Here is a 25,402-nt window from a genome sequence, read left to right on the forward strand (position 1 = left end):
ATCTGGTGGGTGACATCCCTTCCTATGGCAGAAGGCTGGAGTAAGATGATCCTTAAAGTTCCATCCACGGTGAAACAGCCTAAAATGATTCCTTCTTGACCCTGTTTAAGAACATGGTTCTAATCAGGTCAAAAAGTGCCACAAGACCTCCTCTATTGTGCTGGTTTTATGTGGCAAAGTTTTGGTAGTGGGGAGTGTAGGGGAGGCCTCTGTGAGAATAATCCAGCAGCTGCCCCATGTTTGATAAGGGCCTGTTTCAGCCATCTACAAAGGGACCTGATGCTGCATAGTACCGAGCCAATAATCGGTGTTGTTTGTGCCTCTCTGATCCTCCACCCTCACAACAAACACTATCACAGAGTCCTACATATAGGTAGGCCGTCAGTCACTTCTGCGTAGAAGATGCTGTGTAGGCACACATTGGATATGCTCTATATAAATCCATGCTGACTACTCTCCATCACTTTTCCGTACTTGAGAATACATTCAGGGAGGATTTCCTCAGAACCTTCCCAGAGGCTGATATCAGGCTGACCAGGCTGCAGTTTCCCAGATATTTGTCCCTTCATCTATTCTTGAACAAAAGAGTGGGATGAGTCTCTTCCAGTTTTCAGGAACCTCTCCCAGTCACCATGACCTTTCAAAGATAACTGAAACTGCTATTGCAAACATATCACCTGGGACATTCAGTGTTTGCAGGTGTAGCTCGTTGGGTCCCATGTACTCCTGCATAACCAGTTACACAGACTCCCCAGCATCTTCGTCAACAAGGTGCAGTGGGAAACCCTTCAAAACTGTCACCTTGGTAGATCAGGGGCTGCACTTGCCATTCCCCACTCCTCAGAATGCAACCACGACCACTGGGGCCTCAGGTGCAGAGCCACAAGCAGCATGCACACCTCCAGCTCCCCTCTGAAACGTCTACCTCATTTGTGTCTACATTGAACAGCACGCAGAGAAATAGGATTCCCCCTTGAAACTCACCTCAAAGAACACCCCAGCACCTTAGGCCCAGACCTTCTGTCAGACAAACCACATGTCTGTCCCTGCCCCTCACAAATCTCACAGCCTCTCCCAGGCCTCAACAGAAAGCCCAAGGGATTCCAACCAAACTGTATTAGGCCAAAGCCCTTGTGCTGGCCACAGAAAAGGGAGCTCAATGGAGGTGCCAAAGCAACACTTGAAGAAGCATGGCAGGGCTCCCAATGCACTTAGTCTTGTCAGCCCTGAGACAGGCCCGCGACTCCAACACCCTGCTATGCAAACACCTCTTCTCTGCCTCTTTGGACTGCGGCCCCAGGGACAACACAGGGGTCTTGCTCCCATACACTTGCTCCCACATACAGCCTCTATGTGCAAGATGGCCACCAAGCCACCAATGAAGCACACCCAACGGAAAAGACAAGGGCTAGTCACAGGCTGGTGTGTTGGGATGAATGCCCAACATACCTCAGAAGCACTGGCCAACCTACGGGGGATGCCAACAAGGGGACCTCCTCCTCACAAAAAAGCCAATGACCACACCTCATGAGTGCCAAACCATGACCTCACGGACAACAATGCACCTCTCCCATGTCTTCAATGCAACATCTATCCACCCCTACATGAACCTTCAAAAGCTATCCTTCGGTCTTTAATACTCTCACTTGAAATGTTCCGCCACTTCCAACATCCTGAACAGGAAGAAATGAAGTTGGACCATTGTGGGGAGATCACACCCCACCTCATTACTTGAGGGGTTGTGGCATGCAAGAGCAGCTGACGCCAAATACTGTCATGCGCAAAGGCTCTCTCGCCTCACGGATACTCGGGACCAGCATAAAAGCCGGCCCTGCACCTCGCACCCTCACACACTTCTCCTGACGACTTCTCCCCTGCACCCAAGAAGGTGAGTCTGAACTCTGCTCTGCTCCTTCACCCACCACAACTTGTCCATCTCTCCACAAACCTTCTGTCCCCAGCCTCAACAGCCCTTCCACCTCCCAACCACCAGGCTCTCCATAGCCCCACTCTGGGCCTTTCCACTCCCTTGGCCTACCCCAGCACTGCTCTTCATGCCACCAACACCCTCCGACTTTACAATACTCTCTCTTCCAGGCACCCTCCACACCACAGACATGTCCTGCTACGACATCTGCCGCCCCTGCGGACCCACCCCGCTGGCTAACAGCTGCAACGAGCCCTGTGTCAGGCAGTGCGAGGACTCCCACGTTGTCATCCAGCCTCCTACCGTGCTGGTCACCCTGCCAGGACCCATCCTCAGCTCCTTCCCCCAGAACACCGCCGTTGGATCCTCCGCATCAGCTGCCGTGGGCAGCAACCTCAGCACCCAGGGAGTGCCCATCTCTGGAGGCGGCTTCGGAGGCTTTGGCCTTGGAGGCCTGGGCTGCATCTCTGGTGGAAGAGCCTGCTACCCCTGCTAAGGACCCATGCCAATATCCCTGACAGTAGCCTCCAACACCATGCCAGCCAGCTCTCAGTCTGAGGAACCAATTCCGTGCTGTCTATGGCATACGAGCTGACAAGCCACAGCTCGTCATTCCATGGCACAACAAAGCAAGCAAGCAAGGTATGGGACAGCCCTTGCTGTCAGGAAACATGGCCAACACACCCCCTTCTTTCTTCGTCTTTCTCCTTTCCATAGCACCACCACCTACCACCAGTGTTCTCTGCTGCAATGCCTTGCTCACTAGCATAGTCCCTTGGGAACCTTTCTAGGGCTGCTCCCACCATGGGTAGGGAGACCTAAGGGCTCTGGGAAAATCCGCCGTATGCAAGGACATAGGTTAGTGGTCATCCTCCAGCCACCTCAGAATGTGCATCTTCCACTTGAAGCTCCCTCTGTTTCATGTTTTCCTCAATAAAATGAATCTGCATCCCAAATCCTCAGATGCCTCTTCATTATTTCTTCTCCCAACGCTCTTCCAAATTCACCTGAAAACAGAACAAAAAGCAGGGCTCAAGTGGCCCTCAGGCCCCAAGCTTCTTGGTGTTCAAGAAGTATTTGGACAATGCTCTTATATATCTCCTAGGCTCTAAAAAGGAAAGACATGATGGGCCACTCAGCACATAAGGAATTGACTGCACGGTCATATTCCAAGAGTTGTGCTCAACAGCTCGGTTCCCAGGTGGGGACTGGGGACGAGTGGTGTCCCTCTGGGGTCTCTATTGAGGCCAGTATTATTTAACAGAGTCGACCCTCACACGGACACCACACATATGTTGCAAGACTCTGGTGGATGTGGATGCATCTTTGTGCCGTCGCTGACCCACAAGTTCTCAAGCATGCCAGCCTGACGTGCTTCCTCTTCCCTTCTTCTTCCCACTGCCCTCAGCACAAAGGCAAAATCCTAGAGGTCATTTGGATAGGTTGAAAAGGGCCACAACACCTTAAAATACATCACCCAAGACCTACAAGTGACCAAACACAAGCTTCACCATTCTAAAGCCCTTTGCCCATGCCTTCTGAAACAGTTTCCCCTCATTAGCACACCCTACAGCTGCTTTCTTGTACACCACGATCGTACACAGCGTCCGATCACAAAGTGACGAGCCTGCAGTTCCCCACACCTTTCTTCTGCATCTGTTGAACATCACAGTGGGATGAACCTCTTCCAGACTTCTGGAACCCAGTTGCCATCAACTTTCAAAGAAAGATGAAAGTAGCCTTGTGAAGATATCTGCCAGGACTCTCAGCATTTGTAGGTGCAACCTGACAAGTCCTGTGCACTTCAGTACATCCAGTGGCTCAGCTTCTCCATCTTCCTCGGCAACGTGCACTACTCACCTGAGAGACAGCCCACGAAACACTCACCTTGGCTAACCAGTGGAAGGCCTTGATGTTCATTCACCCTTTGCAGGTTTAGCTCGCATGCCTCCAGTTTCTGTCTGAAATGTCCAAATCATCTTCCAGAAAATTAAACACTGGGCAGAGAAATAGATTTCCCCCTTGACACAAATCCCAAATATCATCCCCAGTTATATGATGGCTACCAGCTGGCCCTTTCTCATAGTCCATCTTGTCCCCTGCCTTTCATGAACCTCTGGGCCGCTCACAGACCACCCCACCCAGCCTGAGAAATCCCATCAAGCAGGGTGTCAATCCTTTTGTTCTCTGGGGACTTCAGCTTTGGAGGAAAAGAGGAAACATGGAAAAGTCAGGAAACATGGCTAGTGTAGGACCTACTCATCTCTCATTCCTTCTTTTCATAGCATCCTCTTCTATGCCCAATGCTCTCCACTCCAATGACTTGCCTACAGCCACAAAGCCCAGTGTGGCTGGGCCACACCAAAGGAATGCCACGCAAAGACCTCACTCATGACACCGCACCTCAACCAGTCTTTGGCCACAGCATACACCAGACCTCCTGTGCAACTTTCAAAGAAATTCTCCAGCCTCTTATTCCCTCACTTTGAAGGTGCCGTCAGGACCCAACACCATGTCCAAACAGGAGGAAATGAGAAGGTCAAGTTGTGGGAAGGACACCACACCCCACCTCATTACTTGCCAGGCTTTGGCATGCAAGAGCAGCTCACGCCAAATGTTGTCACGTGCAGAGGCTCTCTCGCCCTGCGGGCACTCAAGGAGCAGCATAAAAGCCGGCCCTGCACCTTCCTCCCTCACACACTCCTTTCAACGCCTTCTCCTCTGCGACCAACAAGGTGAGCCTGAACCCCGACCCCCTCCTGCACCTACCCCATTGAACCCATCTCTCCACAGGTGTTATGCCCCTAAACCAAGCAGGCCTACCACCTCCCCACTACCATGCTCCCCACACACACAGGCCTCCCCACTCCCCTTGTCTACATAGGCACTACTCCTCAAAGCCCCAACACCCTCCACCTTCCCAACACCCTCTCTTCCAGGCACCCTCCACAACACAGATATGTCCTGCTACAACCTCTGCAACCCCTGCGGACCCACCCCGCTGGCTAACAGCTGCAACGAGCCCTGTGTCAGGCAGTGCGAGGACTCCCACGTCGCCATCCAGCCTTCCACCGTGGTGGTCACCCTGCCAGGACCCATCCTCAGCTCCTTCCCCCAGAACACCGCCGTTGGATCCTCCGCATCAGCTGCCGTGGGCAGCAACCTCAGCGCCCAGGGAGTGCCCATCTCTGGAGGCGGCTTCGGAGGCTTTGGCCTGGGAGGCTTGGGAGGCTATGGCTTGGGAGGCCTGGGCTGCTTCTCTGGCAGAAGAGCCTGCTACCCCTGCTAAGGACCCACGCCAGGACCCCCGACAGCAGCTAACAATGCCCTGCCACCAACTTCATGGACTGAGGATGCTCTGATCTCCGTGTTCTGGGAATACCTTCCACACAAAATGCGTAGGTGCTGATGGTCACTGTGCCTGCACCTCTGACCAGGGCCCTGCTGCTTTTGCTCATTCCTTTTTCACGAGTCTTCCTCAATAAAGTTCTAATGCATGCCAGCCTAACACTCCTCCTTTCTTCACCCAGTGCTCTTCATCCAAAGGAACCTAGACAGGCTTCAGAAGCAGGCCAATCAAAAGTGAATGAGTTTCAACAAGTCCAAGTGCTGAACATGGGTCAGGGCAATTGCAGACAGGAGTACAGACTGGGACAAGAACTCATTGAGAGCAGCCTTGCAGAGAAGGACTTGGGTTGTTCTGGTGGGTGAAAGGCTCAACAGCACCCAGCAGTGTACACCTGAAGCCCATAAGGCCAACTGCATCCTGTGCTGCATCAACAGAGCAGTAACCAGCACAGTGAGGGAGTTGATTGTCCCCCTCTTTTCTGTCCTCATGAGGCTCCACCTTGAGCTCCTCACATATGAAAGAAAGGCTCAGAGACCTGGGGATGTTCAGTCTGGAGAAGTGAAGGCTCTGCTGAGCCTTCCTTGAGATCTTTTAATAGTTAAAGGGGTCTTCAAAAAGGATGGAGAATGTCTCTTTACTCCTGTAGATAATGATAGGAGAAGGGGTAATGGTCTTCAACTAAAAGAGGATAGATTTAGACTAGACATTAGGAGGAAATTCTTCAGTGTGAGGGTGATGAGGCACTGGAACAGATTGTCAAGACAAGACTTTGAATGCCCCATCCCTGGAGGAGTTCAAGGCAAGCCTGGACTTGGCCTTGGCCAATGTGATCTGGTGGGTGACATCCCTTCCTACGGCAGAAGGCTGGAGTAAGATGATCCTTAAAGTTCCTGCCAAGGTGAGACAGCCTAAAATGATTCCTTCTTGACCCTGTTTAAGTACATGGTTCAAGATCAGGTCAAAAAGTGCCACAAGACCTCCCCTATTGTGCTGTTTTTATGTGGTAAAGTTTTGGTAGTGGGGACTACAGGGGAGGCCTCTGTGAGAATAATCCAGCAGCTGCCCCATGTTTGATAAGGGCCTGTTTCAGCCATCTACAGAGGGAACTGCTGCTGCATAGTGCCAAGCCAATAATCGATGTTCTTTGTGCCTCTCTGATCCTCCACCTTCACAACAAGGACTTTCACAGAGTCCTACATATAGGTAGCATATCAGTCACTTCTACATAGAAGATGCTGTGCAGTCACGCATGGGATATGCTCTCTACAAATCCATGCTGACTACTCTCCATCACTTTTCCGTACTTGAGAATACATTCAGGGAGGATTTCCTCAGAACCTTCCCAGAGGCTGATATCAGGCTGACCAGGCTGCAGTTTCCCAGATATTCGTCCCTTCATCTGTTCTTGAACAAAAGAGTGGGATGAGTCTCTTCCAGTTTTCAGGAACCTCTCCCAGTCACCATGACCTTTCAAAGATAATTGAAACTGCTATTGCAAACATATCACCTGGGACATTCAGTGTTTGCAGGTGTAGCTCGTTGGGTCCCATGTACTCCTGCATAACCAGTTACACAGACTCCCCAGCATCTTCGTCAACAAGGTGCAGTGGGAAACCCTTCAAAACTGTCACCTTGGTAGATCAGGGGCTGCACTTGCCATTCCCCACTCCTCAGAATGCAACCACGACCACTGGGGCCTCAGGTGCAGAGCCACAAGCAGCATGCACACCTCCAGCTCCCCTCTGAAACGTCTACCTCATTTGTGTCTACATTGAACAGCACGCAGAGAAATAGGATTCCCCCTTGAAACTCACCTCAAAGAACACCCCAGCACCTTAGGCCCAGACCTTCTGTCAGACAAACCACATGACTGTCCCTGCCCCTCACAAATCTCACAGCCTCTCCCAGGCCTCAACAGAAAGCCCAAGGGATTCCAACCAAACTGTATTAGGCCAAAGCCCTTGTGCTGGCCACAGAACAGGGAGCTCAATGGAGGTGCCAAAGCAACACTTGAAGAAGCATGGCAGGGCTCCCAATGCACTTAGTCTTGTCAGCCCTGAGACAGGCCCGCGACTCCAACACCCTGCTATGCAAACACCTCTTCTCTGCCTCTTTGGACTGCGGCCCCAGGGACAACACAGGGGTCTTGCTCCCATACACTTGCTCCCACATACAGCCTCTATGTGCAAGATGGCCACCAAGCCACCAATGAAGCACACCCAACGGAAAAGACAAGGGCTAGTCACAGGCTGGTGTGTTGGGATGAATGCCCAACTGTGTTGGGTCTGTCTGAGCTGGAGTCACCTTTTCCCTGCAGCAGCCCGCACAGTGCTGTGCTCTGCACTCGTAGCTGGAACAGCACTGATATCACTCCAGTGTTGTGTCTATTGCTGCGTAGTGCTGGCACAGCATCAGGACTCCTAAGCCCCCAAGAGCCAGCAGGCTGGGGGTGGGCAAATGATGGGGAGGGGACATTGCCGGGGCAGCTGACCTAAACCAACCAAAGGGATATTCCATAACACCTGATGTCACACTCAGCAATAAAAGGGGGGGCTCTCGTGGGGGAGGGGGCTGTTCCTCCTGAACAACCACTACGCGTTTGAGGCCCTGCTTCCCAGGACGTGGCCGAACACCGCTCGCTGATGGGAAGTAGAGAATAATTTTTTTCTCTCTCTCTGTGCTTCCGCGCGGACTGATTGTTTCTTTTGTATCTGTTTCTCCTTCCCATTCCCTTTCCCTTTAATTAAACCTTTCTCATCTCAAACCTCGAGTTCTCTGTGTTGTATTTTCTCCCCCTCCTTCTGAGGAGAGGGGGAGTGAGAGAGCGGTTGTGGTGGAGCTTGGCTGCCCACCTGAGTAAAACCACCACACCAACATACCTCAGAAGCACTGGCCAACCTACTGTGGATGCCAACAAGGGGACCTCCTCCTCACAAAAAAGCCAATGACCACACCTCATGAGTGCCAAACCATGACCTCACGGACAACAATGCACTTCTCCCATGTCTTCAATGCAACATCTATCCACCCCTACATGAACCTTCAAAAGCTATCCTTCGGTCTTTAATACTCTCACTTGAAATGTTCCGCCACTTCCAACATCCTCAACAGGAAGAAATGGAGGCAGAACATTGTGGGGAGATCACACCCCACCTCATTACTTGAGGGGTTGTGGCATGCAAGAGCAGCTGACGCCAAATACTGTCATGCGCAAAGGCTCTCTCGCCTCACGGATACTCGGGACCAGCATAAAAGCCGGCCCTGCACCTCGCACCCTCACACAGTTCTCCTGACGACTTCTCCCCTGCACCCAAGAAGGTGAGTCTGAACTCTGCTCTGCTCCTTCACCCACCACAACTTGTCCATCTCTCCACAAACCTTCTGTCCCCAGCCTCAACAGCCCTTCCACCTCCCAACCACCAGGCTCTCCATAGCCCCACTCTGGGCCTTTCCACTCCCTTGGCCTACCCCAGCACTGCTCTTCATGCCACCAACACCCTCCGACTTTACAATACCCTCTCTTCCAGGCACCCTCCACACCACAGACATGTCCTGCTACGACATCTGCCGCCCCTGCGGACCCACCCCGCTGGCTAACAGCTGCAACGAGCCCTGTGTCAGGCAGTGCGAGGACTCCCACGTTGTCATCCAGCCTCCTACCGTGCTGGTCACCCTGCCAGGACCCATCCTCAGCTCCTTCCCCCAGAACACCGCCGTTGGATCCTCCGCATCAGCTGCCGTGGGCAGCAACCTCAGCGCCCAGGGAGTGCCCATCTCCTCCGGTGGCTTCGGAGGCTTTGGCCTGGGAGGCCTGGGCTGCATCTCTGGTGGAAGAGCCTGCTACCCCTGCTAAGGACCCATGCCAATATCCCTGACAGTAGCCTCCAACACCATGCCAGCCAGCTCTCAGGCTGAGGAACCAATTCCGTGCTGTCTATGGCATACGAGCTGACAAGCCACAGCTCGTCATTCCATGGCACAACAAAGCAAGCAAGCAAGGTATGGGACAGCCCTTGCTGTCAGGAAACATGGCCAACACACCCCCTTCTTTCTTCGTCTTTCTCCTTTCCATAGCACCACCACCTACCACCAGTGTTCTCTGCTGCAATGCCTTGCTCACTAGCATAGTCCCTTGGGAACCTTTCTAGGGCTGCTCCCACCATGGGTAGGGAGACCTAAGGGCTCTGGGAAAATCTGCCGTATGCAAGGACATAGGTTAGTGGTCATCCTCCAGCCACCTCAGAATGTGCATCTTCCACTTGAAGCTCCCTCTGTTTCATGTTTTCCTCAATAAAATGAATCTGCATCCCAAATCCTCAGATGCCTCTTCATTATTTCTTCTCCCAATGCTTTTCCAAATTCACGCGACAAAAAGAACTAAAACCAGGGCTCAAGTGGCCATCAGGCCCCAAGCTTCTTGGTGTTCAAGAAGTATTTGGACAATGCTCTTATATATCTCCTAGGCACTAAAATGGAAAGACATGTTGGGCCACTCAGCACATAAGGAATTGCCTGCACGGTCACATTCCAAGAGTTGCGCTCAACAGCTCAGTGCCCAGGTGGGGACCGGGGAGGAGTGGTGTCCCTCCGAGGTCTCTATTGAGGCCAGTATTATTTCACCGAGTTGTCCCTCACACGGACACCACACATATGTTGCAAGACTCTGGTGGATGTGGATGCATCTTTGTGCCGTTGCTGACCCACAAGTTCTCAAGCATGCCGGCCTGACGTGCTTCCTCTTCCCTTCTTCTTCCCACTTCCCTCAGCACAAAGGCAAAGCTCTAGAGGTCATTGGGATAGGTTGAAAAGGGCCACAACACCTTAAAATACATCACCCAAGACCTACAAGTGACCAAACACAAGGTTCATAATTCCAAAGCCCTTTGCCCATGCCTTCTGAAACAATTTCCCCTCATTAGCACACCCTACAGCTGCTTTCTTTTGCACCACGATCATACATAGTGTATGACCACAAAGTGACGAGCCTGCAGTTCCCCACACCTTTCTTCTGCATCTGTTGAACATCACAGTGGGATGAACCTCTTCCAGTCTTCAGGAACCCAGTTGCCATCAACTTTCAAAGAAAGATGAAAGTAGCCTTGTGAAGATATCTGCCAGGACTCTCAGCATTTGTAGGTGCAACCTGACAGGTCCTGTGCACTTCAGTACATCCAGTGGCTCAGCTTCTCCATCTTCCTCGGCAACGTGCACTACTCACCTGAGAGACAGCCCACGAAACACTCACCTTGGCTAACCAGTGGAAGGCCTTGATGTTCATTCACCCTTTGCAGGTTTAGCTCGCATGCCTCCAGTTTCTGTCTGAAATGTCCAAATCATCTTCCAGAAAATTAAACACTGGGCATATAAATAGATTTCCCCCTTGACACAAATCCCAAATATCATCCCCAGTTATATGATGGCTACCAGCTGGCCCTTTCTCATAGTCCATCTTGTCCTCTGCCTTTCATGAACCTCTGGGCCGCTCACAGACCACACCACCCAGCCCGAGAACTCCCATCAAGCAGAGTGTCAAGCCTTGTGTTCTCTGGGGACTTCAGCTTTGGAGGAAAAGAGGAAACATGGAAAAGTCAGGAAACATGGCCAGTGTAGGACCTACTCATCTCTCATTCCTTCTTTTCATAGCATCCTCTTCTATGCCCAATGCTCTCCACTCCAATGACTTGCCTACAGCCACAAAGGCCAGTGTGGCTGGGCCACACCAAAGGAATGCCACGCAAAGACCTCACTCATGACACCGCACCTCAACCAGTCTTTGGCCACAACATACACCAGACCTCCTGTGCAACTTTCAAAGAAATTCTCCAGCCTCTTATTCCCTCACTTTGAAGGTGCCGTCAGGACCCAACACCATGTCCAAACAGGAGGAAATGAGAAGGTCAAGTTGTGGGAAGGACACCACACCCCACCTCATTACTTGCCAGGCTTTGGCATGCAAGAGCAGCTCACGCCAAATGTTGTCACGTGCAGAGGCTCTCTCGCCCTGCGGGCACTCAAGGAGCAGCATAAAAGCCGGCCCTGCATCTCACACCCTCACACACTCCTTTCAACGCCTTCTCCTCTGCGACCAACAAGGTGAGCCTGAACCCTGACCCCCTCCTTCACCCGCGCCATTGAACCCATCTCTCCACAGGTGTTATGCCCCTAAACCAAGCAGGCCTACCACCTCCCCACCACCATGCTCCCCACACACACAGGCCTCCCCACTCCCCTTGTCTACATAGGCACTACTCCTCAAAGCCCCAACACCCTCCACCTTCCCAACACCCTCTCTTCCAGGCACCCTCTACACCACAGATATGTCCTGCTATAACCTCTGCAACCCCTGTGGACCCACCCCGCTGGCTAACAGCTGCAACGAGCCCTGTGTCAGGCAGTGCGAGGACTCCCACGTCGCCATCCAGCCTTCCACCGTGGTGGTCACCCTGCCAGGACCCATCCTCAGCTCCTTCCCCCAGAACACCGCCGTTGGATCCTCCGCATCAGCTGCCGTGGGCAGCAACCTCAGCGCCCAGGGAGTGCCCATCTCTGGAGGCGGCTTCGGAGGCTTTGGCCTGGGAGGCTTGGGAGGCTATGGCTTGGGAGGCCTGGGCTGCTTCTCTGGCAGAAGAGCCTGCTACCCCTGCTAAGGACCCATGCCAGGACCCCCGACAGCAGCTAACAATGCCCTGCAACCATCTTTATGGACTGAGGATGCTCTGATCTCCGTGTTCTGGGAGTACCTTCCACACAAAATGCGTAGGTGCTGATGGTCACTGTGCCTGCACCTCTGACCAGGGCCCTGCTGCTTTTGCTCATTCCTTTTTCATGAGTCTTCCTCAATAAAGTTCTAATGCATGCCAGCCTGACTCTCCTCCTTTCTTCACCCAATGCTCTTCATCCAAAGGAACCTAGACAGGCTGGAGAAGCAGACCAATCAGAACTGCATGAGGTTGAACAAGTCCAAGTGCTGAACATGGGTCAGGGCAATTGCAGACAGGAGTACAGACTGGGAGAAGAACTCATTGCAATCAGCCCTGCAGAGAACGACTTGGGTTGTTTTGGTGAATGAAAGGCTCAATAGGATCCAGCAATGCACGCCTGCAGCCCAGAAGGCCAAGTGCATGCAGTGCTGCATCAACAGAGCAGTAACCAGCATAGTGAGGGAGTTGATTGTCCCCCTCTTTTCTGTTCTCGTGAGGCTCCACGTTGAGCACCTCTCCTGTGAAAGAAGGCTCAGAGAGCTGGGCATGTTCAGCCTGGAGAAGTGAAGGCTCTGCGGAGACGTCCTTGAGATATTCCCATATTTAGAGGGGTGTTCTTAAAAAGATGGAGAATGTCTCTTTACTCATGTAGATAATGATAGGAGAAGGGTAATTGTCTTCAACTAAAAGAGGATAGATTTAGACTAGACATTAGGAGGAAATTCTTCACTGTGAGGGTGGTGAGGCAATGGTACAGGTAAGTTGTCGTTACCCCAGCCCCAGTGGTGTTCAAGGCCAGCCTGGATGGGACCTTGGCCAGCGTGGTGTAGTGGGTGGCATCCTTGCCTATGGCCGAGGGCTGCAGTAATATGATCCTTAAAGTCCCTTCCAAGGTGAGCCATTCTATGATGATTCCTTCTTGACCCTGTTTAAGAACATGGTTCTAATCAGGTCAAAAAGTGCCACAAGACCTCCTCTATTGTGCTGGTTTTATGTGGAATAGTTTTGGTAGTGGGGACTACAGAGGTGGCCCCTGTGAGACGAATTAAGCAGTTGCCCCATGTTTGATAAGGGCCTGTTTCAGCCATCTACAAAGGGACCTACTGCTGCAGAGTGCCGAGCCAATAATCGGTGTTGTTTGTGCCTCTCTGATCCTCCACCTTCACAACAAGCACTATCACAGAGTCCCACATACAGGTAGGCCGTCAGTCACTTCTAGGTAGAAGATGCTGTGTAGGCACACATGGGATATGCTCTCTACAAATCCATGCTGACTACTCTCCATCACTTTTCCGTACTTGAGAATACATTCAGGGAGGATTTCCTCAGAACCTTCCCAGAGGCTGATATCAGGCTGACCAGGCTGCAGTTTCCCAGATATTCGTCCCTTCATCTGTTCTTGAACAAAAGATTGGGATGAGTCTCTTCCAGTTTTCAGGAACCTCTCCCAGTCACCATGACCTTTCAAAGATAATTGAAACTGCTATTGCAAACATATCACCTGGGACATTCAGTGTTTGCAGGTGTAGCTCGTTGGGTCCCACGTACTCCTGCATAACCAGTTACACAGACTCCCCAGCATCTTCGTCAACAAGCTGCAGTGGGAAACCCTTCAAAACAGTCACCTTGGCAGATCAGGGGCTGCACTTGCCATTCCCCACTCCTCAGAATGCAACCACGACCACTGGGGCCTCAGGTGCACAGCCACAAGCAGCATGCACACCTCCAGCTCCCCTCTGAAACGTCTACCTCATTTGTGTCTACATTGAACAGCACGCAGAGAAATAGGATTCCCCCTTGAAACTCACCTCAAAGAACACCCCAGCACCTTAGGCCCAGACCTTCTGTCAGACAAACCACATGACTGTCCCTGCCCCTCACAAATCTCACAGCCTCTCCCAGGCCTCAACAGAAAGCCCAAGGGATTCCAACCAAACTGTATTAGGCCAAAGCCCTTGTGCTGGCCACAGAACAGGGAGCTCAATGGAGGTGCCAAAGCAACACTTGAAGAAGCATGGCAGGGCTCCCAATGCACTTAGTCTTGTCAGCCCTGAGACAGGCCCGCGACTCCAACACCCTGCTATGCAAACACCTCTTCTCTGCCTCTTTGGACTGCGGCCCCAGGGACAACACAGCGGTCTTGCTCCCATACACTTGCTCCCACATACAGCCTCTATGTGCAAGATGGCCACCAAGCCACCAATGAAGCACACCCAATGGGAAAGACAAGGGCTAGTCACAGGCTGGTGTGTTGGGATGAATGCCCAACATACCTCAGAAGCACTGGCCAACCTACTGGGGATGCCAACAAGGGGACCTCCTCCTCACAAAAAAGCCAATGACCACACCTCATGAGTGCCAAACCATGACCTCACGGACAACAATGCACCTCTCCCATGTCTTCAATGCAACATCTATCCACCCCTACATGAACCTTCAAAAGCTATCCTTTGGTCTTTAATACTCTCACTTAAAATGTTCCGCCACTTCCAACATCCTGAACAGGAAGAAATGAAGTTGGACCATTGTGGGGAGATCACACCCCACCTCATTACTTGAGGGGTTGTGGCATGCAAGAGCAGCTGACGCCAAATACTGTCATGCGCAAAGGCTCTCTCGCCTCACGGATACTCGGGACCAGCATAAAAGCCAGCCCTGCACCTCTCACCCTCACACAGTTCTCCGGACCACTTCTCCCCTGCACCCAATAAGGTGAGTCTGAACTCTGCTCTGCTCCTTCACCCACCACAACTTGTCCATCTCTCCACAAACCTTCTGTCCCCAGCCTCAACAGCCCTTCCACCTCCCAACCACCAGGCTCTCCATAGCCCCACTCTGGGCCTTTCCACTCCCTTGGCCTACCCCAGCACTGCTCTTCATGCCACCAACACCCTCCGACTTTACAATACCCTCTCTTCCAGGCACCCTCCACACCACAGACATGTCCTGCTACGACATCTGCCGCCCCTGCGGACCCACCCCGCTGGCTAACAGCTGCAACGAGCCCTGTGTCAGGCAGTGCGAGGACTCCCACGTCGTCATCCAGCCTCCTGCCGTGCTGGTCACCCTGCCAGGACCCATCCTCAGCTCCTTCCCCCAGAACACCGCCGTTGGATCCTCCGCATCAGCTGCCGTGGGCAGCAACCTCAGCTCCCAGGGAGTGCCCATCTCTGGAGGCGGCTTCGGAGGCTTTGGCCTGGGAGGCCTGGGCTGCATCTCTGGCGGAAGAGCCTGCTACCCCTGCTAAGGACCCATGCCAATATCCCTGACAGTAGCCTCCAACACCATGCCAGCCAGCTCTCAGTCTGAGGAACCAATTCCGTGCTGTCTATGGCATACGAGCTGACAAGCCACAGCTCGTCATTCCATGGCACAACAAAGCAAGCAAGCAAGGTATGGGACAGCCCTTGCTGTCAGGAAACATGGCCAACACACCCCCTTCTTTCTTCGTCTTTCTCCTTTCCATAGCACCACCACCTACCACCAGTGTTCTCTGCTGCAATGCCTTGCTCACTAGCATAGTCCCTTGGGAACCTTTCTAGGGCTGCTCCCACCATGGGTAGGGAGACCTAAGGGCTCTGGGAAAATCCGCCGTATGCAAGGACATAGGTTAGTGGTCATCCTCCAGCCACCTCAGAATGTGCATCTTCCACTTGAAGCTCCCTCTGTTTCATGTTTTCCTCAATAAAATGAATCTGCATCCCAAATCCTCAGATGCCTCTTCATTATTTCTTCTCCCAACGCTCTTCCAAATTCACCCGAAAACAGAACAAAGAGCAGGGCTCAAGTGGCCCTCAGGCCCCAAGCCTCTTGGTGTTCAAGAAGTATTTGGACAATGCTCTTACATATCTCCTAGGCTCTAAAACGGAAAGACATGATGGGCCACTCAGCATATAAGGACTTGCCTGCACAGTCATATTCCAAGAGTTGCGCTCAACAGCTCGGTTCCCAGGTGGGGACTGGGGACGAGTGGTGTCCTTCTGGGGTCTCTATTGAGGCCAGTATTATTTAACAGAGTTGTCTCTCACACGGACACCACACATATGTTGCAAGACTCTGGTGGATGTGGATGCATCTTTGTGCCGTCGCTGACCCACAAGTTCTCAAGCATGCCAGCCTGACGTGCTTCCTCTTCCCTTCTTCTTCCCACTGCCCTCAGCACAAAGGCAAAATCCTAGAGGTCATTTGGATAGGTTGAAAAGGGCCACAACACCTTAAAATACATCACCCAAGACCTACAAGTGACCAAACACAAGCTTCATCATTCTAAAGCCCTTTGCCCATGCCTTCTGAAACAATTTCCCCTCATTAGCACACCCTACAGCTGCTTTCTTGTGCACCACGATCGTACACAGCGTCCGATCACAAAGTGACGCACCTGCAGTTCCCCACACCTTTCTTCTGCATCTGTTGAACATCACAGTGGGATGAACCTCTTCCAGTCTTCAGGAACCCAGTTGCCATCAACTTTCAAAGAAAGATGAAAGTAGCCTTGTGAAGATATGTGCCAGGACTCTCAGCATTTGTAGGTGCAACCTGACAGGTCCTGTGCACTTCAGTACACCCAGTGGCTCAGCTTCTCCATCTTCCTCGGCAACGTGCACTACTCACCTGAGAGACAGCCCACGAAACACTCACCTTGGCTAACCAGTGGAAGGCCTTGATGTTCATTCACCCTTTGCAGGTTTAGCTCGCATGCCTCCAGTTTCTGTCTGAAATGTGCAAATCATCTTCCAGAAAATTAAACACTGGGCAGAGAAATAGATTTCCCCCTTGACACAAATCCCAAATATCATCCCCAGTTATATGATGGCTACCAGCTGGCCCTTTCTCATAGTCCATCTTCTCCTCTGCCTTTCATGAACCTCTGGGCCGCTCACAGACCACCCCACCCAGCCCGAGAAATCCCGTCAAGCAAAGTGTCAAGCCTTGTGTTCTCTGGGGACTTCAGCTTTGGAGGAAAAGAGGAAACATGGAAAAGTCAGGAAACATGGCCAGTGTAGGACCTACTCATCTCTCATTCCTTCTTTTCATAGCATCCTCTTCTATGCCCAATGCTCTGCACTCCAATGACTTGCCTACAGCCACAAAGCCCAGTGTGGCTGGGCCACACCAAAGGAATGCCACGCAAAGACCTCACTCATGACACCGCACCTCAACCAGTCTTTGGCCACAACATACACCAGACCTCCTGTGCAACTTTCAAAGAAATTCTCCAGCCTCTTATTCCCTCACTTTGAAGGTGCCGTCAGGACCCAACACCATGTCCAAACAGGAGGAAATGAGAAGGTCAAGTTGTGGGAAGGACACCACACCCCACCTCATTACTTGCCAGGCTTTGGCATGCAAGAGCAGCTCACGCCAAATGTTGTCACGTGCAGAGGCTCTCTCGCCCTGCGGGCACTCAAGGAGCAGCATAAAAGCCGGCCCTGCACCTTCCTCCCTCACACACTCCTTTCAACGCCTTCTCCTCTGCGACCAACAAGGTGAGCCTGAACCCCGACCCCCTCCTTCACCTACCCCATTGAACACATCTCTCCACAGGTGTTATGCCCCTAAACCCAGCAGGCCTACCACCTCCCCACCACCATGCTCCCCACACACACAGGCCTCCCCACTCCCCTTGTCTACATAGGCACTACTCCTCAAAGCCCCAACACCCTCCACCTTCCCAACACCCTCTCTTCCAGGCACCCTCCACAACACAGATATGTCCTGCTACAACCTCTGCAACCCCTGCGGACCCACCCCGCTGGCTAACAGCTGCAACGAGCCCTGTGTCAGGCAGTGCGAGGACTCCCACGTCGCCATCCAGCCTTCCACCGTGGTGGTCACCCTGCCAGGACCCATCCTCAGCTCCTTCCCCCAGAACACCGCCGTTGGATCCTCCGCATCAGCTGCCGTGGGCAGCAACCTCAGCGCCCAGGGAGTGCCCGTCTCTGGAGGCGGCTTCGGAGGCTTTGGCCTGGGAGGCTTGGGAGGCTATGGCTTGGGAGGCCTGGGCTGCTTCTCTGGCAGAAGAGCCTGCTACCCCTGCTAAGGACCCACGCCAGGACCCCCGACAGCAGCTAACAATGCCCTGCAACCAACTTCATGGACTGAGGATGCTCTGATCTCCGTGTTCTGGGAGTACCTTCCACACAAAATGTGTAGGTGCTGATGGTCACTGTGCCTGCACCTCTGACCAGGGCCCTGCTGCTTTTGCTCATTCCTTTTTCACGAGTCTTCCTCAATAAAGTTCTAATGCATGCCAGCCTAACACTCCTCCTTTCTTCACCCAGTGCTCTTCATCCAAAGGAACCTAGACAGGCTGGAGAAGCAGGCCAATCAAAAGTGAATGAGTTTCAACAAGTCCAAGTGCTGAACATGGGTCAGGGCAATTGCAGACAGGAGTACAGACTGGGAGAAGAACTCATTGCGATCAGCCCTGCAGAGAACGACTTGGGTTGTTTTGGTGAATGAAAGGCTCAATAGGATCCAGCAATGCACGCCTGCAGCCCAGAAGGCCAAGTGCATGCAGTGCTGCATCAACAGAGCAGTAACCAGCATAGTGAGGGAGTTGATTGTCCCCCTCTTTTCTGTTCTCGTGAGGCTCCACGTTGAGCACCTCTCCTGTGAAAGAAGGCTCAGAGAGCTGGGCATGTTCAGCCTGGAGAAGTGAAGGCTCTGCGGAGACGTCCTTGAGATCTTCCAGTATTTAGAGGGGTGTTCTTAAAAAGATGGAGAATGTCTCTTTACTCATGTAGATAATGATAGGAGAAGGGTAATTGTCTTCAACTAAAAGAGGATAGATTTAGACTAGACATTAGGAGGAAATTCTTCACTGTGAGGGTGGTGAGGCAATGGTACAGGTAAGTTGTCATTACCCCAGCCCCAGTGGTGTTCAAGGCAAGCCTGGATGGGACCTTGGCCAGCATGGTGTAGTGGGTGGCATCCTTGCATATGGCCGAGGGCTGCAGTAATATGATCCTTAAAGTCCCTTCCAAGGTGAGCCATTCTATGATGATTCCTTCTTGACCCTGTTTAAGAACATGGTTCTAATCAGGTCAAAAAGTGCCACAAGACCTCCCCTATTGTGCTGTTTTTATGTGGCAAAGTTTTGGTAGTGGGGAGTACAGGGGAGGCCTCTGTGAGAATAATCCAGCAGCTGCCCCATGTTTGATAAGGGCCTGTTTCAGCCATCTACAAAGGGACCTGATGCTGCATAGTGCCGAGCCAATAATCGGTGTTGTTTGTGCCTCTCTGATCCTCCACCTTCACAACAAACACTATCACAGAGTCCTACATATAGGTAGGCCGTCAGTCACTTCTACGTAGAAGATGCTGTGTAGGCACACATGGGATATGCTCTCTATAAATCCATGCTGACTACTCTCCATCACTTTTCCGTACTTGAGAATACATTCAGGGAGGATTTCCTCAGAACCTTCCCAGAGGCTGATATCAGGCTGACCAGGCTGCAGTTTCCCAGATATTCGTCCCTTCATCTGTTCTTGAACAAAAGAGTGGGATGAGTCTCTTCCAGTTTTCAGGAACCTCTCCCAGTCACCATGACCTTTCAAAGATAATTGAAACTGCTATTGCAAACATCACCTGGGACATTCAGTGTTTGCAGGTGTAGCTCGTTGGGTCCCATGTACTCCTGCATAACCAGTTACACAGACTCCCCAGCATCTTCGTCAACAAGGTGCAGTGGGAAACCCTTCAAAACTGTCACCTTGGTAGATCAGGGGCTGCACTTGCCATTCCCCACTCCTCAGAATGCAACCACGACCACTGGGGCCTCAGGTGCACAGCCACAAGCAGCATGCACACCTCCAGCTCCCCTCTGAAACGTCTACCTCATTTGTGTCTACATTGAACAGCACGCAGAGAAATAGGATTCCCCCTTGAAACTCACCTCAAAGAACACCCCAGCACCTTAGGCCCAGACCTTCTGTCAGACAAACCACATGACTGTCCCTGCCCCTCACAAATCTCACAGCCTCTCCCAGGCCTCAACAGAAAGCCCAAGGGATTCCAACCAAACTGTATTAGGCCAAAGCCCTTGTGCTGGCCACAGAACAGGGAGCTCAATGGAGGTGCCAAAGCAACACTTGAAGAAGCATGGCAGGGCTCCCAATGCACTTAGTCTTGTCAGCCCTGAGACAGGCCCGCGACTCCAACACCCTGCTATGCAAACACCTCTTCTCTGCCTCTTTGGACTGCGGCCCCAGGGACAACACAGGGGTCTTGCTCCCATACACTTGCTCCCACATACAGCCTCTATGTGCAAGATGGCCACCAAGCCACCAATGAAGCACACCCAACGGAAAAGACAAGGGCTAGTCACAGGCTGGTGTGTTGGGATGAATGCCCAACATACCTCAGAAGCACTGGCCAACCTACTGTGGATGCCAACAAGGGGACCTCCTCCTCACAAAAAAGCCAATGACCACACCTCATGAGTGCCAAACCATGACCTCACGGACAACAATGCACCTCTCCCATGTCTTCAATGCAACATCTATCCACCCCTACATGAACCTTCAAAAGCTATCCTTCGGTCTTTAATACTCTCACTTGAAATGTTCCGCCACTTCCAACATCCTGAACAGGAAGAAATGAAGTTGGACCATTGTGGGGAGATCACACCCCACCTCATTACTTGAGGGGTTGTGGCATGCAAGAGCAGCTCACGCCAAATACTGTCATGCGCAAAGGCTCTCTCGCCTCACGGATACTCGGGACCAGCATAAAAGCCGGCCCTGCACCTCGCACCCTCACACACTTCTCCTGACGACTTCTCCCCTGCACCCAATAAGGTGAGTCTGAACTCTGCTCTGCTCCTTAACCCACCACAACTTGTCCATCTCTCCACCAACCTTCTCTCCCCAGCCTCAACAGCCCTTCCACCTCCCAACCACCAGGCTCTCCATAGCCCCACTCTGGGCCTTTCCACTCCCTTGGCCTCCCCCAGCACTGCTCTTCATGCCACCAACACCCTCCGACTTTACAATACCCTCTCTTCCAGGCACCCTCCACACCACAGACATGTCCTGCTACGACATCTGCCGCCCCTGCGGACCCACCCCGCTGGCTAACAGCTGCAACGAGCCCTGTGTCAGGCAGTGCGAGGACTCCCACGTTGTCATCCAGCCTCCTGCCGTGCTGGTCACCCTGCCAGGACCCATCCTCAGCTCCTTCCCCCAGAACACCGCCGTTGGATCCTCCGCATCAGCTGCCGTGGGCAGCAACCTCAGCTCCCAGGGAGTGCCCATCTCTGGAGGTGGCTTCGGAGGCTTTGGCCTGGGAGGCCTGGGATGCATCTCTGGCGGAAGAGCCTGCTACCCCTGCTAAGGACCCATGCCAATATCCCTGACAGTAGCCTCCAACACCATGCCAGCCAGCTCTCAGTCTGAGGAACCAATTCCGTGCTGTCTATGGCATACGAGCTGACAAGCCACAGCTCGTCATTCCATGGCACAACAAAGCAAGCAAGCAAGGTATGGGACATCCCTTGCTGTCAGGAAACATGGCCAACACACCCCCTTCTTTCTTCGTCTTTCTCCTTTCCATAGCACCACCACCTACCACCAGTGTTCTCTGCTGCAATGCCTTGCTCACTAGCATAGTCCCTTGGGAACCTTTCTAGGGCTGCTCCCACCATGGGTAGGGAGACCTAAGGGCTCTGGGAAAATCCGCCGTATGCAAGGACATAGGTTAGTGGTCATCCTCCAGCCACCTCAGAATGTGCATCTTCCACTTGAAGCTCCCTCTGTTTCATGTTTTCCTCAATAAAATGAATCTGCATCCCAAATCCTCAGATGCCTCTTCATTATTTCTTCTCCCAACGCTCTTCCAAATTCACCCGAAAACAGAACAAAGAGCAGGGCTCAAGTGGCCCTCAGGCCCCAAGCCTCTTGGTGTTCAAGAAGTATTTGGACAATGCTCTTACATATCTCCTAGGCTCTAAAACGGAAAGACATGATGGGCCACTCAGCATATAAGGACTTGCCTGCACAGTCATATTCCAAGAGTTGCGCTCAACAGCTCGGTTCCCAGGTGGGGACTGGGGACGAGTGGTGTCCTTCTGGGGTCTCTACTGAGGCCAGTATTATTTAACAGAGTTGTCTCTCACACGGACACCACACATATGTTGCAACACTCTGGTGGATGTGGATGCATCTTTGTGCCGTCGCTGACCCACAAGTTCTCAAGCATGCCAGCCTGACGTGCTTCCTCTTCCCTTCTTCTTCCCACTGCCCTCAGCACAAAGGCAAAATCCTAGAGGTCATTTGGATAGGTTGAAAAGGGCCACAACACCTTAAAATACATCACCCAAGACCTACAAGTGACCAAACACAAGCTTCATCATTCTAAAGCACTTTGCCCATGCCTTCTGAAACAATTTCCCCTCATTAGCACACCCTACAGCTGCTTTCTTTTGCACCACGATCGTACACAGCGTATGACCACAAAGTGACGAGCCTGCAGTTCCCCACACCTTTCTTCTGCATCTGTTGAACATCACAGTGGGATGAACCTCTTCCAGTCTTCAGGAACCCAGTTGCCATCAACTTTCAAAGAAAGATGAAAATAGCCTTGTGAAGATATCTGCCAGGACTCTCAGCATTTGTAGGTGCAGCCTGACAGGTCCTGTGCACGTCAGTACATCCAGTGGCACAGCTTCTCCATCTTCCTCGGCAATGTGCACTACTCACCTGAGAGACAGCCCACGAAACACTCACCTTGGCTATCCAGTGGAAGGCCTTGATGTTCATTCACCCTTTGCAGGTTTAGCTCGAATGCCTCCAGTTTCTCACTGAAATGTCCAAATCATCTTCCAGAAAATTAAACACTGGACAGAGAAATAGATTTCACCCTTGACACAAATCCCAAATATCATCCCCAGTTATATGATGGCTATCAGTTGGCCCTTTCTCATAGTCCATCTTGTCCCCTGCCTTTCATGAACCTCTGGGCCGCTCACAGACCACCCCACCCAGCCCGAGAAATCCCGTCAAGCACAGTGTCAAGCCTTGTGTTCTCTGGGGACTTCAGCTTTGGAGGAAAAGAGGAAACATGGAAAAGTCAGGAAACACAGACAGGGTAGGACCTACTCACCTCTCTTTCCTTCTTTTCATAGCATCCTCTTCTATGCCCAATGCTCTCCACTGCAATGACTTGCCTACAGCCACAAAGCCCAGTGTGTCTGGGCCACACCACATGAATGCCACGCAAAGACCTCACTCATGACACTGCACCTCAACCAGTCTTTGGCCACAACATACACCTGACCTCCCATGCAACTTTCAGAGAAATGCCCCGGCCTCTAATTCTCTCACTTTGATGGTGCCGCCAGGACCCAATACCATATCCTCAACATGAGGAAATGAGAAGGTCAAGTTGTGGGCATGACACCACACCCCACCTCATTACTTGCCAGGCTTTGGCATGCAAGAGCAGCTCACACCAACTGTTGTCACGTGCAGAGGCTCTCTCGCCCTGCGGGCACTCAAGGAGCAGCATAAAAGCCGGCCCTGCACCTTCCTCCCTCACACACTCCTTTCAACGCCTTCTCCTCTGCGACCAACAAGGTGAGCCTGAACCCCGACCCCCTTCTTCACCTACCCCATTGAACCCATCTCTCCACAGGTGTTATGCCCCTAAACCAAGCAGGCCTACCACCTCCCCACCACCATGCTCCCCACACACACAGGCCTCCCCACTCCCCTTGTCTACATAGGCACTACTCCTCAAAGCCCCAACACCCTCCACCTTCCCAACACCCTCTCTTCCAGGCACCCTCCACAACACAGATATGTCCTGCTACAACCTCTGCAACCCCTGCGGACCCACCCCGCTGGCTAACAGCTGCAACGAGCCCTGTGTCAGGCAGTGCGAGGACTCCCACGTCGCCATCCAGCCTTCCACCGTGGTGGTCACCCTGCCAGGACCCATCCTCAGCTCCTTCCCCCAGAACACCGCCGTTGGATCCTCCGCATCAGCTGCCGTGGGCAGCAACCTCAGCGCCCAGGGAGTGCCCGTCTCTGGAGGCGGCTTCGGAGGCTTTGGCCTGGGAGGCTTGGGAGGCTATGGCTTGGGAGGCCTGGGCTGCTTCTCTGGCAGAAGAGCCTGCTACCCCTGCTAAGGACCCACGCCAGGACCCCCGACAGCAGCTAACAATGCCCTGCAACCAACTTCATGGACTGAGGATGCTCTGATCTCCGTGTTCTGGGAGTACCTTCCACACAAAATGTGTAGGTGCTGATGGTCACTGTGCCTGCACCTCTGACCAGGGCCCTGCTGCTTTTGCTCATTCCTTTTTCACGAGTCTTCCTCAATAAAGTTCTAATGCATGCCAGCCTAACACTCCTCCTTTCTTCACCCAGTGCTCTTCATCCAAAGGAACCTAGACAGGCTGGAGAAGCAGGCCAATCAAAAGTGAATGAGTTTCAACAAGTCCAAGTGCTGAACATGGGTCAGGGCAATTGCAGACAGGAGTACAGACTGGGAGAAGAACTCATTGCGATCAGCCCTGCAGAGAACGACTTGGGTTGTTTTGGTGAATGAAAGGCTCAATAGGATCCAGCAATGCACGCCTGCAGCCCAGAAGGCCAAGTGCATGCAGTGCTGCATCAACAGAGCAGTAACCAGCATAGTGAGGGAGTTGATTGTCCCCCTCTTTTCTGTTCTCGTGAGGCTCCACGTTGAGCACCTCTCCTGTGAAAGAAGGCTCAGAGAGCTGGGCATGTTCAGCCTGGAGAAGTGAAGGCTCTGCGGAGACGTCCTTGAGATCTTCCAGTATTTAGAGGGGTGTTCTTAAAAAGATGGAGAATGTCTCTTTACTCATGTAGATAATGATAGGAGAAGGGTAATTGTCTTCAACTAAAAGAGGATAGATTTAGACTAGACATTAGGAGGAAATTCTTCACTGTGAGGGTGGTGAGGCAATGGTACAGGTAAGTTGTCGTTACCCCAGCCCCAGTGGTGTTCAAGGCAAGCCTGGATGGGACCTTGGCCAGCATGGTGTAGTGGGTGGCATCCTTGCCTATGGCGGAGGGCTGCAGTAATATGATCCTTAAAGTCCCTTCCAAGGTGAGCCATTCTATGATGATTCCTTCTTGACCCTGTTTAAGAACATGGTTCTAATCAGGTCAAAAAGTGCCACAAGACCTCCCCTATTGTGCTGTTTTTATGTGGCAAAGTTTTGGTAGTGGGGAGTACAGGGGAGGCCTCTGTGAGAATAATCCAGCAGCTGCCCCATGTTTGATAAGGGCCTGTTTCAGCCATCTACAAAGGGACCTGATGCTGCATAGTGCCGAGCCAATAATCGGTGTTGTTTGTGCCTCTCTGATCCTCCACCTTCACAACAAACACTATCACAGAGTCCCACATACAGGTAGGCCGTCAGTCACTTCTACATAGAAGATGCTGTGTAGG

The 25,402-nt window shown here is 52.3% G+C and overlaps 8 protein-coding genes across 8 annotated transcripts; all 8 read left to right on the forward strand.

The window, feature by feature from the left end:
* Positions 1-2,117: 2,117 nt before the first annotated feature.
* Positions 2,118-2,423, forward strand: LOC140001858 (feather keratin 2-like). The gene has a single exon (XM_072034520.1). It carries the CDS (start codon positions 2,118-2,120, stop codon positions 2,421-2,423), a length of 306 nt encoding a protein of 101 aa, XP_071890621.1.
* A 2,103-nt stretch (positions 2,424-4,526) lies between these two features.
* On the forward strand, positions 4,527-5,429 carry LOC140001790 (feather beta keratin-like). Its single transcript, XM_072034222.1, has 2 exons — positions 4,527-4,662; positions 4,867-5,429. The coding sequence occupies exons 1-2, from the start codon at positions 4,542-4,544 to the stop codon at positions 5,214-5,216; spliced, it is 471 nt and encodes a 156-aa protein (XP_071890323.1). The 5' UTR covers positions 4,527-4,541; the 3' UTR covers positions 5,217-5,429.
* Positions 5,430-8,823: 3,394 nt separating this feature from the next.
* On the forward strand, positions 8,824-9,129 carry LOC119716019 (feather keratin 1-like). The gene has a single exon (XM_038175277.2). It carries the CDS (start codon positions 8,824-8,826, stop codon positions 9,127-9,129), a length of 306 nt encoding a protein of 101 aa, XP_038031205.2.
* Positions 9,130-11,233: 2,104 nt separating this feature from the next.
* Positions 11,234-12,136, forward strand: LOC119716165 (feather beta keratin-like). Its single transcript, XM_072034223.1, has 2 exons — positions 11,234-11,369; positions 11,574-12,136. The coding sequence occupies exons 1-2, from the start codon at positions 11,249-11,251 to the stop codon at positions 11,921-11,923; spliced, it is 471 nt and encodes a 156-aa protein (XP_071890324.1). The 5' UTR covers positions 11,234-11,248; the 3' UTR covers positions 11,924-12,136.
* Positions 12,137-14,918: 2,782 nt separating this feature from the next.
* On the forward strand, positions 14,919-15,224 carry LOC119716020 (feather keratin 2-like). The gene has a single exon (XM_038175278.2). The coding sequence runs from the start codon at positions 14,919-14,921 to the stop codon at positions 15,222-15,224; it is 306 nt and encodes a 101-aa protein (XP_038031206.2).
* Positions 15,225-17,327: 2,103 nt separating this feature from the next.
* Positions 17,328-18,230, forward strand: LOC140001789 (feather beta keratin-like). Its single transcript, XM_072034221.1, has 2 exons — positions 17,328-17,463; positions 17,668-18,230. The coding sequence occupies exons 1-2, from the start codon at positions 17,343-17,345 to the stop codon at positions 18,015-18,017; spliced, it is 471 nt and encodes a 156-aa protein (XP_071890322.1). The 5' UTR covers positions 17,328-17,342; the 3' UTR covers positions 18,018-18,230.
* A 2,780-nt stretch (positions 18,231-21,010) lies between these two features.
* Positions 21,011-21,316, forward strand: LOC140001860 (feather keratin 2-like). The gene has a single exon (XM_072034571.1). The coding sequence runs from the start codon at positions 21,011-21,013 to the stop codon at positions 21,314-21,316; it is 306 nt and encodes a 101-aa protein (XP_071890672.1).
* Positions 21,317-23,336: 2,020 nt separating this feature from the next.
* On the forward strand, positions 23,337-24,323 carry LOC140001792 (feather beta keratin-like). Its single transcript, XM_072034229.1, has 2 exons — positions 23,337-23,556; positions 23,761-24,323. The coding sequence occupies exons 1-2, from the start codon at positions 23,352-23,354 to the stop codon at positions 24,108-24,110; spliced, it is 555 nt and encodes a 184-aa protein (XP_071890330.1). The 5' UTR covers positions 23,337-23,351; the 3' UTR covers positions 24,111-24,323.
* The last annotated feature ends 1,079 nt before the right edge of the window (positions 24,324-25,402 follow it).

The sequence above is a fragment of the Anas platyrhynchos genome, chromosome 2, assembly GCF_047663525.1.
Source record: "Anas platyrhynchos isolate ZD024472 breed Pekin duck chromosome 2, IASCAAS_PekinDuck_T2T, whole genome shotgun sequence".
NCBI lineage: Eukaryota > Metazoa > Chordata > Aves > Anseriformes > Anatidae > Anas > Anas platyrhynchos.

Bases quoted from the DNA above. Each gene is read 5' to 3' on its own strand.
- LOC140001858 (XM_072034520.1), top strand. From the start codon at position 2,118: ATGTCCTGCTACGACATCTGCCGCCCCTGCGGACCCACCCCGCTGGCT.
- LOC140001790 (XM_072034222.1), top strand. From the start codon at position 4,542: ATGTTGTCACGTGCAGAGGCTCTCTCGCCCTGCGGGCACTCAAGGAGC. The intron at 4,663-4,866 runs GTGAGCCTGAAC...CCTCTCTTCCAG, and splicing joins TCTCCTCTGCGACCAACAAG to GCACCCTCCACAACACAGAT.
- LOC119716019 (XM_038175277.2), top strand. From the start codon at position 8,824: ATGTCCTGCTACGACATCTGCCGCCCCTGCGGACCCACCCCGCTGGCT.
- LOC119716165 (XM_072034223.1), top strand. From the start codon at position 11,249: ATGTTGTCACGTGCAGAGGCTCTCTCGCCCTGCGGGCACTCAAGGAGC. The intron at 11,370-11,573 runs GTGAGCCTGAAC...CCTCTCTTCCAG, and splicing joins TCTCCTCTGCGACCAACAAG to GCACCCTCTACACCACAGAT.
- LOC119716020 (XM_038175278.2), top strand. From the start codon at position 14,919: ATGTCCTGCTACGACATCTGCCGCCCCTGCGGACCCACCCCGCTGGCT.
- LOC140001789 (XM_072034221.1), top strand. From the start codon at position 17,343: ATGTTGTCACGTGCAGAGGCTCTCTCGCCCTGCGGGCACTCAAGGAGC. The intron at 17,464-17,667 runs GTGAGCCTGAAC...CCTCTCTTCCAG, and splicing joins TCTCCTCTGCGACCAACAAG to GCACCCTCCACAACACAGAT.
- LOC140001860 (XM_072034571.1), top strand. From the start codon at position 21,011: ATGTCCTGCTACGACATCTGCCGCCCCTGCGGACCCACCCCGCTGGCT.
- LOC140001792 (XM_072034229.1), top strand. From the start codon at position 23,352: ATGAGAAGGTCAAGTTGTGGGCATGACACCACACCCCACCTCATTACT. The intron at 23,557-23,760 runs GTGAGCCTGAAC...CCTCTCTTCCAG, and splicing joins TCTCCTCTGCGACCAACAAG to GCACCCTCCACAACACAGAT.